Here is a 13,702-nt window from a genome sequence, read left to right on the forward strand (position 1 = left end):
TGTGTGATATTTCAAGCAATCTTTTCAGTTATTTTAGTGGAACACCTGTATTACCTGAGCTCCAGATGTGCATGCTACTCATGTATGTCACTGCTCAATCTGTTGACATCAGGCACTCTGAAGAAGTTTCGGAAGTTCTTGTGCATGTAATACATGTAGCGGTAACTACTGGTATGTGTTATCTGTGCAGTGTGTAAACCTCACTCTCCTGGCCTTAAGAGACACACTAGCAAGTAACGTTACAGGCTATATAGCTTTATAGCCTTATTGTTAGCGCGTCTGACTCCCATGCAGGGGATCGCCGGTTCAAATCCCACTCGGGGCAGGTAGAGTACAACAGGTGACATGGTATGTATGCGCTTTTTCAAATTTTCCAATCAGACGATTTTAAAACCGGTTTGTTTTGTTGAAAAGTGCTTGAGATTTAAAAAAAGAAAATTTCTCCCATGTATTGTCTGTCCATCAAAGATTGGATCCCGCACTCCACTTTTATTGAATAATGTGTCTTTTAATAAACGTACTATTCTTTACAGTCAAATAAAAACGTACAAAGAAATGATCATTTTAAATCACAAAAAAATTTGACTTCTCTCTCGAACATCTGCGGGTGCAAGTCTGTGAGTTGCACGCTGAACTCTTAAAGTGACAGTACCATTTTCGCAATTGTGAAATTAATTTAAACTCAATGTTATTAGTTGTAAATTGTACACATTAATTAAAAAATGTAAAGCTCATTACATTATTATAATACAAGTTTGTGATATAATATTAATTGATAGAATGTAGAATTTGTATATTTTTAAAAAGTTAAAATCTGATTATAATAATGATGACAAACAAATTATTAAAAAATAAATATACACTTTCACATACTCTTTCAGGACAGGCTCTGTTCAGTTCTATTGCTTGTTCTGCACCTGATCAGCCTGAATGTAGCCCTCTATTTTTAAAGGCTTATTTGACTTTTTTTTTGTTTTGACTTTTTTACAGAGAAAGGTATGAAAAATGCTTATTGTTTAAACTTTGAGCATTTATATTGTGTATTAAAAAACTTTACTTTGATGATAAATTATTATTTGCATTTTGTGCAAATAAAAATAAATAAATAAAGAATTTTCTGTCATGCTTTGCCATTTAAGTGTTATTATATCGAATCAAAAACCCCCATAACTTATATAGAACCGACAAGTACAACATATTGTCCCATCCCTAACAATTACGTTTCACTCTTTTTTACCACAATGCTATCTTATAACATCTAAACACTTTTACTACAGTGCATGATTAATTGATTAGGTGATTTTTACTTTAACACATTTTGTTTAACAAAAACCACCACAAAATGATGTAGTTGCTTCAGCAAGTGAGTTTTTTTATTTCACATTTGCTTTTTATGACACTATCTGTTAGGTTTAGGTTTAGTTTCAGGGTTGGGATTCAAAACTCAATACAGCATTAATCTTAAAAAACACATCTGTTCGGGAGAACATTTTACTCACTTTTAGTGGCACACAGTGGACATATTATCTCGAAACTGCCACAATGCGTTTGATAACCCATGTAATGTATTTTTGCAAACATTTCATCATAGTCAATTAATTTTTTTTATGAATTCTGGCTGATTTTTGACCACTTCCGAATGTGGTTTTTGTGATCCAATCATAAAACATTTTGGACCCCTTTTATTCCTGTATTTAGCACAGTTGTGATCGGACCAGCCGAAAAAAAATACCAGGTGTAAACAGAGTCTCGGTGTTGTCTTACCTTGCTGAGCACCTCCAGTCTCTTCCTCTGCTTTTCATTAGTCGCTAGAGGAGCAAACTGCTGCAGTAGTACAGGGCTTGGAGGGGTGGTTATGTCCAGAAAGTATTTGAAAGCCTGATAGATTGTACAGGGTGGAATACGACTCTCGTCCGTCCAGTTAATAATCACACCTACAAAAGAGAATTCAGACAGCACTGTGATACCAATTACACTGCTTTGTTAAGAATGCAGATATTTCATTTGACGTTCTTTCTTCGAATGCACACAAGTTTAGCAGAATGTGACGAGTGCTCTTTTACATGCAATAAGACAGCGTCTAGCACCAAAAAAGACAATACAAGCAAAATAAAAGTAGTTTACACAACTCTGTGTCTTTTTAAGCCAAAAGATTACTTGTGTGAGGAACAGACTGAAATTGTATTATTACTTAAACCTCAACAGTAACTCTCAGATTTAATTAGCATTTCCTCGTATTCAAACTAATGCATCACGTTCGGTTTTGAGACACGAAAGAACCACATTTGAATACGTGTGACGTATTTATGACTTGACATATATTATGGTATATTTTGACATATGTGAATGCAAACTAACTTGTTAATTGGGGGAACTTGTTAATTCATCATTTGTGGTTCAGCCATATACTTGAGGAAACATTTAGGTAAGTATCAGAATTGAACATGCGAGAAATCTTTGTCCATACTGAATGTAAATGTGAAATAATAGGATGCATTTTTGCTTCTTTAGGCAATTTAATAGAAAGACTTTGCAATGGTGAGATCGGGGCAAGGACCGCATGTTCAATGTTGTACCAGGGAGGGGCTCTCTCAGTTGGGAGAGACCAATGGGCAAGGTGTCTGAGATTAAAAGCATAGTGTAACAAGGTTCACAATGGGAAAGGAGATGAAATGAAGGCATTAGTTTGCACTGTCGCTACTGGTTGTTTTAAAAACTTTATCCACCCAATAAAATTGTTCCCAAATTTTTCTAAAATCTTAAAAAGATAATCCCATTCCACACTATCAAACACCTTCTCAGTGTCATGTTAGATTGCAGCGATCAGGGTCTGATCATTTACTACTGACCACATAATATTTATAAAACTTCTAATATTATCACAAGATCTACGACCATAAATAAACCCCACTTGATCTACAGTATATGTATAATCAATGTAATTACTCTGCTTAATTGATTAGCCAGAATTTTAAACAATATTTTTTAAATCTAACTGGATCAGGGAAATTGGACGATAACTTTTACATTAATTTGAGTCTTTATATTTTTTAAGAATGAGACTGATCAGGACTTGCGTCATAGTTAGCGGTAGTTCACCTTTCTTTAATTTGAAACTTCTAACATAATTGGAGCCAGTTCTGTAACACAAGAGCTAAAAAATTCTGCGGCAAAACCATTTGGCCCCGGTACCTCAACAAGCTCCACCAAAGTAATATCGGAGTTAAGAAAGTCTTTTTAATCATTTATCAATTTAGGAAGGTGTAATGGGTCTACGAAGTTGCTAATACCCTTATTGGAATAAGTGAACCTGGAACTACAAAGATTGTAATAGATTTCTTTAAAGGCTTAATTCATATTTGTGGGACTTCACTGAAGGACTGGTGGGAAAAAAAACTCTCTGATTTATGTATCCAGCAAGAGGTCTCCCTGCCTTGTCCCCCGACTCAAAATATGTCTGTCTTGCCCTGAATAAGCAAAACTCTACCTTCTGTGACAGTGCTTACAAAATTGCTTTACTACAGCGGTATTCACAAAAATCTGAATCGTGGAACACTAAGAAAGGGGACCTAGAAAAACTAGAAATATTTGACCACCGCTGCCTGCGGTCTATCACGAAAGTTCGCCTTATAGACAGAATCACCAATGAGGAAATTCGGCAAAGATGCGGAATCCAACTACCGCTATCAGAACTAATTACCAAACATTGTTGGAAATGGCTCGGACATGTGCTAAGCATGCCCGAGGATAGGCTACCATAAAAAGCTTTCCTATGCACAAATGACCCTCGCTGGAAGCGGCCTCGAGGTGGTGTATTAACAACCACTAAACGCTATTTTGAAAAAGCAGCAGAACAATTTATTATGAAGCTGTTTAATCTTAGTCGTAAAGCATAGGCAAACACTTGGACCGGACACCTACAAACGCTTGCCAAAGATTGCCATCAATGGAAGGACATCACTCGTGAAGCGACGCATATCCACCTTGGATGAAGCTGTCGTTAAGCAAGCACATAAACCATGCCATTACATTGTACATAAATATGTTCAATAACATGAAAAATTTTAAAATAAAATAGGCCCCAGTAAACAATAACATCCACAACATGAGCAAATGAGCTCTACAACAAGTTAACAAAGGGAGAAAAGAGAAAGAGTCAGGCAGGAGCCAGTGGGCAGACAACAGGACAACAAAACCTCTCAGACTGCGTCAGTAAAATGCACAATGTGTCGTCTGTATTTTTAATCAAGTGCAGGCAAAGTTACCCTCTAACTCCATTGATTTAATGAAGGTCATAGCATGTTGTGGGCATGTAAATGTCTTACGCCCATCCTTGCCATCAAATCTCAGCTTAGCCGGATAGAGCAGTGGGAAGCTTACCTTCTGTTGGTGCAACAATTTTTTACACTCTTTGAATCTGTCCCGCTTCACTTGAGTCTATTTTGCTAAGTCTGGAAAAAACAAGATTTTGTAGTCTTCCCAGCACAACTTGCCTTTATTCCTCGCGTGAGAGTGTAAGAGCGTTTTAATGTCCCCACAGGCTGACGATTTCAATTTTTGTGCCTCCCAGCACAGTTTAACAAAACAAAACCATTACAGTTCTCACCGGTTAAAATTGCTTAAATGGATAATTGTAGCAAAGTTTAATCGGAGCTCGCCTTTAAGTGTCCTGATAGTGTGAGCAAGGTATAGGCTATACTTTTGTAAAATGGCTCTTCTGCAACAGAGTATAGGTTGTAATGATTGTCAAATAAAGGAGAAAGAGTTACACAGACCCCAGTGGCCCTCTATATAGGCAACCGCCCAGTGTTTGGTCATCCTGACATTCTGTATTTCTCAACAAGAAAGAGTTACAAAGAACCCAGTTGTCTCGATGTATGTGACTGCCCAGTGTTTGGTCACTTTGATATATTTCTCGACAAGAAAGGGTGTCTGGTGAGAAATCTTACCTATAAGTGAACTAGTGTTACTGGAGCTAACCAGTTGTTAAAGATACAGTGGGGCTATATTAAAACATGACAGAGATAGTTCACCCAAAAATGAAAATTCTCTTATCATTTACTAACCCTCATGCCATACCAGATGTGTATGCCTTTTTTTCTTCTGCAGAACACAAAAGAAGATTTTAGAAGATTATCTCAGCTCTGCAGGTCCTTACAATGCAATTGAATTGTGGCCAGAATTTGGAAGCTTCAAAAAGCATAAAAAGTTAATCACATGACTCCAGTGGTTTAATTCATGTCTTCAGAAGTTATATTGTAGATGTGAGACACAGATACATATTTACAGTCCAGCAACGAGTGCGTGTTGACACGTGTGCCGAAAGTGCCATAGAAGTGCAACAAAATGATGTGGTTGCTTCAGCTGTTCTGTTTTTCATCTCACATTTGCTGTATGACTAACTATATGACACTATCATGGAAGAATGTATATATAAAAAAATTTCACATTTTCTTTTTCACATTCAGAAGCCTCAAAAAGTATTTATACAATTGAGTATCACTTAAAATACACAACAAATTATAAAAGTTAGTAGCAATAGCAGTTAATTGATGCTAGAGCTTTTCTCAGAACTAACTTTACTTTTCTTAGCATTTTTTTACAAAACCAATTTTTTGTGGATAATAAGTTATTGCCTTATGTAGGGGCATTTATCAATTTTTAAGAGTGGCTAAAGTGTCCAAGTACTTTTGGGGCAACTGTATTTGCACATCTTATGATGATCAGAAAATACATTTGCATATATTTCATAGTTACCCAATGCCGTGTTTCTCTCCTCTAAGAACTCCACCTTTACGATTTGATTGACAGGTGGAGCATCCTCCAGTTTGTCAATGAGTGTCGTAACTAGATCTTCATTGTTGCCAGGAAAAATGCCTAAATGGTCACCAGGCAAGTATTTCAGGCTCTCGTGGTTGTTGGCATCAAGCCGCACAAATATAGTCAATCGGCTGATACACAAAAAGTAAAAAGAAAAAAGTTATATATAACAGCTGGAGTTGTTATTATACAGACAATAATGAATACTCCACCCACTTTGGTTACTGTTACAACCTCAGGCAGGCTTTAAAAAGATGCCCCATAGAAAATGCAAAATTTGACAATACTGGCTAAAAACATACTTAGATCTGGCACTTTGTAGGTTTTGCCTCTGAACAAATTTGGCCCCATAGACTTTCTTCTTATGAATGTTGTAAAGCGCTGAAATTGGACACAAAAAACAATCAGCTGTTAAAAAATGTGCTTTGCGTAATTACCACATATAAAACTTGAAAGGCAGTTAAGCAGCCCTACGACTTCATTTGCTATAAAACTCATGGCTGCCCCATTTCAAGATCAATTAGAGGACTTCATATGCAGCAGTTGAAAGTCCTAAATGCTTTGTTTTGCTTTACAATTTTATAAATTGAATAAAGAAGTGTTTGCAATTCTCTCTGTAAAGCTAACAGCGCGCAAAGACAATCTGTGTCAAACTAATGAGGCACTAAAATGGAATTCAATTGGCATGCGTCATAAATTTGAAGTGAATAAAAAAGCTTCGCCATTCACAGGGAAAGACTTTAAGCTTAATTTAATTTGCTAGAATCTTATTGGCTTTCTGGAATGATGAGTCATTCTTTAATAAATGGACGATCATACAGCAGCTACCTTGTGTCAGTTTCGGTGCCTCTGCCGTGTATGTCATCCGGAACTTGCTTTTCTTCCAGCTACGATCGTTACTAATCAAGGAATTATTTGCTTTCTCGATGTTCACGTCATCACCAACGCAGAAAACATCACATGCAGCCTGGGACAAAAAATGGTTGATGTCAAAACAGATGAATTTCACTAAATGTTTATTAAAGACAAAGTAATTGAGCTATTAATCATGTACAGTAAAAACTAAAGCAGAAGTATAAGGCCACATCCACACTAATGTTTTTCTTTAAACATTTTGCTAATTTTATCCATCTTGTTCACAATAGCACATCGTTTTTCTCCATTGAAAACTGAGCATTTCAAAAATGCTCTCATTACTGCATACTTTGGATTTTTAATGAACGAATTAGTGTGGATGTGGTGGAAGGGTTTTTGCTCTTACACACTGAAATACAAAGTAAAATTGTCAGTAAGTCAAGTAGCCTATAAATGTGCTTCATGTGGTGACTATATCCAAAAATATCAAAATTAACTGGATTACTTTAGGTTACACCAACAAAAGTAATCTTTCGCTCTTCATGTTTTTTTAAACACGTCAGGTACATAATGGTTTGTTAAATTCAACATGAAATAGCATCCACAATACATTTTAAAAGTGATTCAGAGTAAAACAGGATATTCAACAAGAAAAAAGCTAGTTGGATTTGAAAAATATTTTTTTTTTTTCTTTCTTTGTAATAACTTGCCCTGATTTATCATGCACAATAAGACCAGGAATACATAAAAGTAGCAAATAGGGTTTGAATTAAATGTAATTTTGACTTTAAGTTAAAAAGTAGGAACTGCAGGGTCCTGGGTAGCTCAGCGAGTATTGACGCTGACTACCACCCCTGGAGTCGCAAGTTTAAATCCAGGGTGTGTTGAGTGACTCAAGCCAGGTCTCCTAAGCAACCAAATTGGCCCGGTTGCTAGGGAGGGTTGAGTCACATGGGGTCGAGACCACGTTAGTGGCTATTTAGGGGTGTGTAGTAAGTTGTGCACGGATCGCAAAGCATCCGTGCACAACGGATGAGTCTCCACATGCTGGGAGTCTCTGCGGTGTCATGCAAAGCAAGCTACGTGATAAGATGCGCGGATTGACTGTCTCAGAAGCTGAGGCAACTGAGACTTGTCCTCCAACACCCGGATTGAGGGGAGTAACCGCGCCACCACGAGGACCTACTAAGTAGTGGGATTGGGGAGAAAACGGGTTTAAAAAATAAAAAATAAGTAAAACAAAAATAGGAACTGCACATTTTCACTTTTTCCAGTTTACTTTTATTTTTGTCTAAAGCAATGACATACCGCCTCAAGATTAAACTGATCTCTTGTATTCCATAAAAATGTGTAAATGTGAAAAATGATATGCAAAGATGTGTGTGTAGCTCACTGCTTGCTTTGGGCAGTACCTTGAAGACCTTCTTAGCCCATGTTCTGAAGGATTCCTCTTGGCCACAGAGTTCGTCTCCTTCTCCCATGCGGAGGATTCGCTCCCCACCGAGCTCCTCGAACAGCGTGTCCACTGCGTGGGCAAAAGCGCAGAAGTGTGGGTATGCCCGAGATCCAAGGCCAAACACAGAGAATCTGAGAGATAACGAGTGTTGAAAACACATGAAGCACACCAACACAAACAAAGACACACACCACAAATCTGTTACCCACACAAAATGATTTACTGTATACCCCAAACAAAGTGTAATACTGTGTAATTTTGGGTCAGTTGTGGGCATCAGGCCAGAAGCTGTGAGCTTTGAATTGAAACTGTGAAAATTTAAAAGGATGATATTCAAGGACAGAAAGGATGCCACACAAATACATGCATGAATGTAAAGCTCACAAGTCAAAGCTGACAAGCAACCGAGTGTATAAAAGTGTGAAATTCCTATTGATTGCATTCGGAAAAAAATATTTTTTACAGGAAATTTCTTTTAGATGGTTGTTCTATGTTCTTTTGCTCTATTTATTTTTCAGTTTTTAAGAAGTTGCACTTTTAAGTCAGAGAGACCACACAGCTGAAGAAAACCAAGGACAAACACACACACATTATTATATACATATATATATATATATATATATATATATATATATATATATATATATATATATATATATATATATATATATATATATATATACACACACACACACACACCAATCAGCCATAACATTAAAACCACCTGCCTAATATTGTGTAGGTCCCCCTCGTGCCACCAAAACAGCGCCAACCCGCATCTCAGAATAGCATTCTGAGATGATATTCTTCTCACCACAATTGTACAGAGTGGTTATCTGAGTTACCATAGACTTTGTGTCTGTTGACCTCTCTCATCAACAAAGCATTTCCATCCACAGAACTGCCCCTCACAAAAACAAAAAACATCCAGTTTTTTTTTTTGGCACCATTCTGATTAAATTCTAGAGATTGTTGTGCGTGAATATCCCAGGAGTCAGCAGTTACAGAAATACTCAAACCAGCCTGTCTGGCACCAACAATCATCCATGCAATTATCTAATCAGCCAATCGAGTGACAGCAGTGCAGTGCATAAAATCATGCAGACACGGTCAGGGGCTTCAGTTAATGTTCACATCAACCATCAGAATGTGGAAAAAATGTGATCTCAGTGATTTGGAGTGTGGCATGATTGTTGGTGCCAGACGGGCTGGTTTGAGTATTTCTGAAACTGCTAAACTCCTGGGATTTTCACGCACAACAACCTCTAGAATTTGCTCTGAATGGTGCCAAAAACAAAAAACATCCAGTGAGCAGCAGTTCTGCTGACGGAAACGCCTTGTTGACAAGAGAGGTCAAAAGAGAATGGGCAGACTGATTCGAAGTCTATGGTAACTCCGATAACCGCACTGTACAATTGTGGTGAGAAGGTTGGCTATATAATATAGACATCTGTTATATTAATACATATCAAATTAATTATACTTTTTGCATTAAAATAATTTTTACTCTATTATAGTAAATCAATAATGTAATACTACGATTTTTTCCCAAAATCAACATAAATTAAACAAAAAGTTCTACCATGTAATAAATACTTTTAAATAATATTGTCAATAAATAATCTTTTTGCTATTAAATACAATTATTATTTCATTATTATTATTATTATTACAAAATGAATAAATAATATACATATTTATAAAATGTATTAAATTAACGAGAATACGATTTTCTGTAGTGTAATGAGAACTGGGGGAGATATTTGCTTGTCATGAAAATGAAATCAAAATGTAAAAATTCTTAACGGAGTTTATTCATCCATACATACACATACAAACGTAAACAAACAAACTTACACACATTCACATTCACACACAGGTACTACCTGACATTGGCGAGTGGTCCAGTGCTCTCGAAGTTAGCTTTAGCTTCGGGCTCATCGCTGGAGGACTTGCGGGTATCCGAGTATGAAGAGACGCTGTTAAAACGCACTTTGTATGTCCTAAGAGAGATATAGAAAAGTGACACATTAGATAGACAATTGTACAGTGTGATTTCTTTGTGTGTATATGCAACTGACGGTCATGTTTGAAAGGATGGAGTGCATAGAAGAGAGAAAAAAATGCATGCTATGCATGTGTGTCTATTGGAAATATGTTAGACTGGGTGTAGGTGTGTGTTTGTGTGTTAGCGGAGGACACCGAAAAAAATAATTATGGGAAAGCAGATGGGTGGGAGGAAGAGAATCGCAAGCTTGTGTCTCCACTCACACACACACACACTCACTTTCTGTCCTCCACGCTGGTGGTGGGATGTCTCATCTCCATCAGTGCCGCACCGAATTTCTGCAGCGTGGCAAAAAAGAGAAAGAGTAAAAGGAGACATGAGTTACTGTCCCTTCCCACGCCTATTTAAAAATCAGCCAGGAATGTAAAGAAATTCCAGTATAATGCAGGTTCTCTATAGTGTACAGTATGTGCAAAGTCCTGTTTTGAACACGATAAAAGCATATTACTATGAGTTGTAAATGTTTGACACTTTGTTTTATAGAAGAAGTATATAATTGATGTGCTCAGTTAAACACTGGAGCTTTCTAAGGAAATGCATGCTTATAAATGTGTAATAAATGTGTAACAAGTGTGTTATAACACATCACCTCTCCATTTTCAGGAGGATCCCCATTGCCGAACGTACTGGTCACCACTAACACAAGCGTCTCGTGCTCCAAGTCAACTGTATCGTATTCATCCATTGAGATTACCTGCAGGAATAAATGGTGCTGCGTTATACATATTTTAAAACAAAATTCTCCTACTACAGTATATTTATTCGATATTATGACTTCAGAAAATGAAATCTATCTTGAAATTTAAATTAATCATTTTCAAGGGTATGTTGACACTTTTATTATGTATTAATACAGTGGTGTAGGCCAGATTCAAACCTGTGTGTTCCACATGAGCACCATGGCTCAACATGTGTGGACAAAAAATTGAAAAGTTTGCATGATCAAAGAAAGTTGGGTATAGGTGCAGAACACATCTAAGGCATCTAACAGCAAACTAAGGAGGGGGGTAGGGAGGATGTGTATATGCCTGCACACTCATCATATTTCTCCAAATATTATTCAACTACGACACATTTTTAACGTGTTTGAATTTCCATTTCATTCAAAAGCCAGGAGTCAAGTTTGTTAATTATTTAAATTGCTGAATGTTTGATCAGTGTTTGGGGATATTTGAGGGTTTGTTAGTGTGAAAAATCACGCAATGAGCATTAGGATGGGAGGCACATTATTGCTTGATCCTGACATATCCCCATAAGGGGTGTGACGATAATAAACACTTTGAACGGCGCCTAACGAGCAGCTAATGCACCATGATACAATTAACAGAAAAGACGCATCAGCGTGTGTGACAGGGCAAACACACTTAGGACATGTGGAGAGAGAGAGAGAGAGAGAGAAAGTAGTATATAAACGTCATCTGCATTTTAGTCACGTCATAACGAGCGCATGACCAAGATTGATTATTCTGCAAGATATTAAAAATAACTTAGCATATTCCTGTCCTAAGGCTAAATATTTGATCAAGTACAGTTTTGATTATCTTTTTTTTAATGCGCTTCATAGCTGTGAGTGTAACGCAATCTTATCTGAAACCACAGCTCAATGCCTGGGTGAGTCAATTCTCATGTCCTTTGGCATTTTACTGCACTGGAGGAGAAGAAATTGTGGCACAAGAAACATTTGTGCCATCCAAGCTTGATTTTGTGCGAAAATGGCTTTCTCACTCATTGTAGCACTGCATTGAAAAGGGGATTCTAGTTTATTCATGTGGATGCGCATGCCTTGCATCAATACTCTTTGTCATTTTGGCTTTTTGTCATCTGTCTACATCAATGCTTATGCAAATCCATTTAAAGCATTCATCTGGAATGAAAATGATTTTAACATTGTATTACCCCACGTCCACATGTGTGGACATTGTATTTTGTCTTCGCTATACACAATGCTTAATATAAATGAATTAAAACTGACTGAAGAATCAACACTGCCATTTAAGGGTTAAACTTCTGGCATACCACATCACGTGACACAACAGCATGATGTCAATTTCCGTGAAGCAGTGCCAACAAAAGTGCCTCTGGTAAGAAACCTCTTAAAGTTTTTTTATTGAAACCTGTTTGGTTGTAAAGAGTAGCGACTCTAGTTTACTTTGAAATGCCACTACAAATAAATCCATTCATTTTTTGCACGTCAGCGTGCTGATAAACATAAGGTCCACATCTGTGGAAAATGGGACATTATTCCCTCAAAAGTTGAAAAAACTAGTTAGTTATTTTAATAACTTTCAACAAACATCTGTGGGTCATTTTAATATACATTTTGTTATATTTTATTTTGTTATCACTGTACAATACGGTTCTATTCATCAATATAAGTAAATGCATTCCTTTATATTGACTGTGCATTTTCACATTGAGAATCAATGCTCATCTAAAAGCTGAAAAATTTTGCTTTCAGAGGCTTTATATGCAGTTAGGATAAAACTAAGGTGCATTTTGAACTGTTCTGAGACCAATTCAGACAGACAGCAAACTGAAGGTTAAGATATTCACTAAATAGGGAGCAAGGGTGCATCCTATAGCTTTCTATGAAGCTAAGTGCATTCACTCCTGAAATCTGACCAAAAGTTCAGTTTCAGGCTGCAGATGGTGTTTGGATCACTCAACAGTAGTGATGGGCATTCCGTGATATGAGCTTCAAGCGATCGCCTGTGTTCCGCAACTGCTTTCGGGTCCTTGAATAACATATAATGTGTGAGTAAGGGCAGCCGGTGGACTTTCTGGTGCCCTCCTAGGGTAAGATGGTGGCCCCCTAGGGAGTTGGTGCCCTAAGCAAACTGCGTAGTATGCGTGTAGCATATGTGATGCGTGCGCACCACATCAAAGAAAAATAAATAACAATTTGCAAAACTGCTGCATCCCACAAATTGAAATAAATGTAAAAAAGAAGGATGCTATTTCACATGTTCATTTAAAGTATAAATTATTAACGTATATAAACAAAGTGCATATAAATGTAACAATTCAAAATGAATACAATCTGAACAACATAATAAGTTGGCTCCGCCCTCCCTCACGCATCTTTGGTTCAATGGTTGACACTGCTTGTCTGATTGACAGGAACAACATGTGAGGCTGTTAGTCTGAGCAGACAGTCACAACGAATGTGTGTACGCTTGAGCATTTAGGCCTATATTATTTTATTTCTTTTTTCGTTCTTTGAATTAGTTAATTCTATTCATTTAAATCTTTTGATTATTCATATCTTAATTTGTCTTATATTTGTATAAATAGATTCGGCTCTTCTGATCTGCGAGCCGGCTCCCAACGTTCACCTACAAGAGCAGGCTCTTAAAGGTGACTCGTTCGAGAACGACCCATCACTACTCAACATGTTTGGCAGACACGGGACAATGATAATTAGTACATTGATTAAAACTTTTATAATGCAATATTTTATTTTTATGTGGTTGGCAGTGATTGGATGATGCTGGCCATTGCTT

The 13,702-nt window shown here is 37.0% G+C and overlaps 1 protein-coding gene across 1 annotated transcript in view; it reads right to left on the reverse strand.

Moving 5' to 3' along the window:
• LOC127639901 (nitric oxide synthase, brain-like) overlaps positions 1-13,702 on the reverse strand; it is a 62,950-nt gene that overhangs the window by 12,045 nt on the left and 37,203 nt on the right. The window contains exons 14-21 of the mRNA XM_052122232.1: positions 10,789-10,893; positions 10,419-10,477; positions 10,018-10,134; positions 8,088-8,262; positions 6,649-6,787; positions 6,123-6,201; positions 5,758-5,951; positions 1,765-1,934 (exon numbers count right to left, since the gene is read on the reverse strand). Of these exons, the coding sequence (XP_051978192.1) occupies positions 1,765-1,934; positions 5,758-5,951; positions 6,123-6,201; positions 6,649-6,787; positions 8,088-8,262; positions 10,018-10,134; positions 10,419-10,477; positions 10,789-10,893 (1,038 nt within the window). The remainder of the gene's footprint in view (positions 1-1,764; positions 1,935-5,757; positions 5,952-6,122; positions 6,202-6,648; positions 6,788-8,087; positions 8,263-10,017; positions 10,135-10,418; positions 10,478-10,788; positions 10,894-13,702) is intronic.

This window comes from Xyrauchen texanus, chromosome 4 (genome assembly GCF_025860055.1).
Source record: "Xyrauchen texanus isolate HMW12.3.18 chromosome 4, RBS_HiC_50CHRs, whole genome shotgun sequence".
Taxonomy (NCBI): domain Eukaryota; kingdom Metazoa; phylum Chordata; class Actinopteri; order Cypriniformes; family Catostomidae; genus Xyrauchen; species Xyrauchen texanus.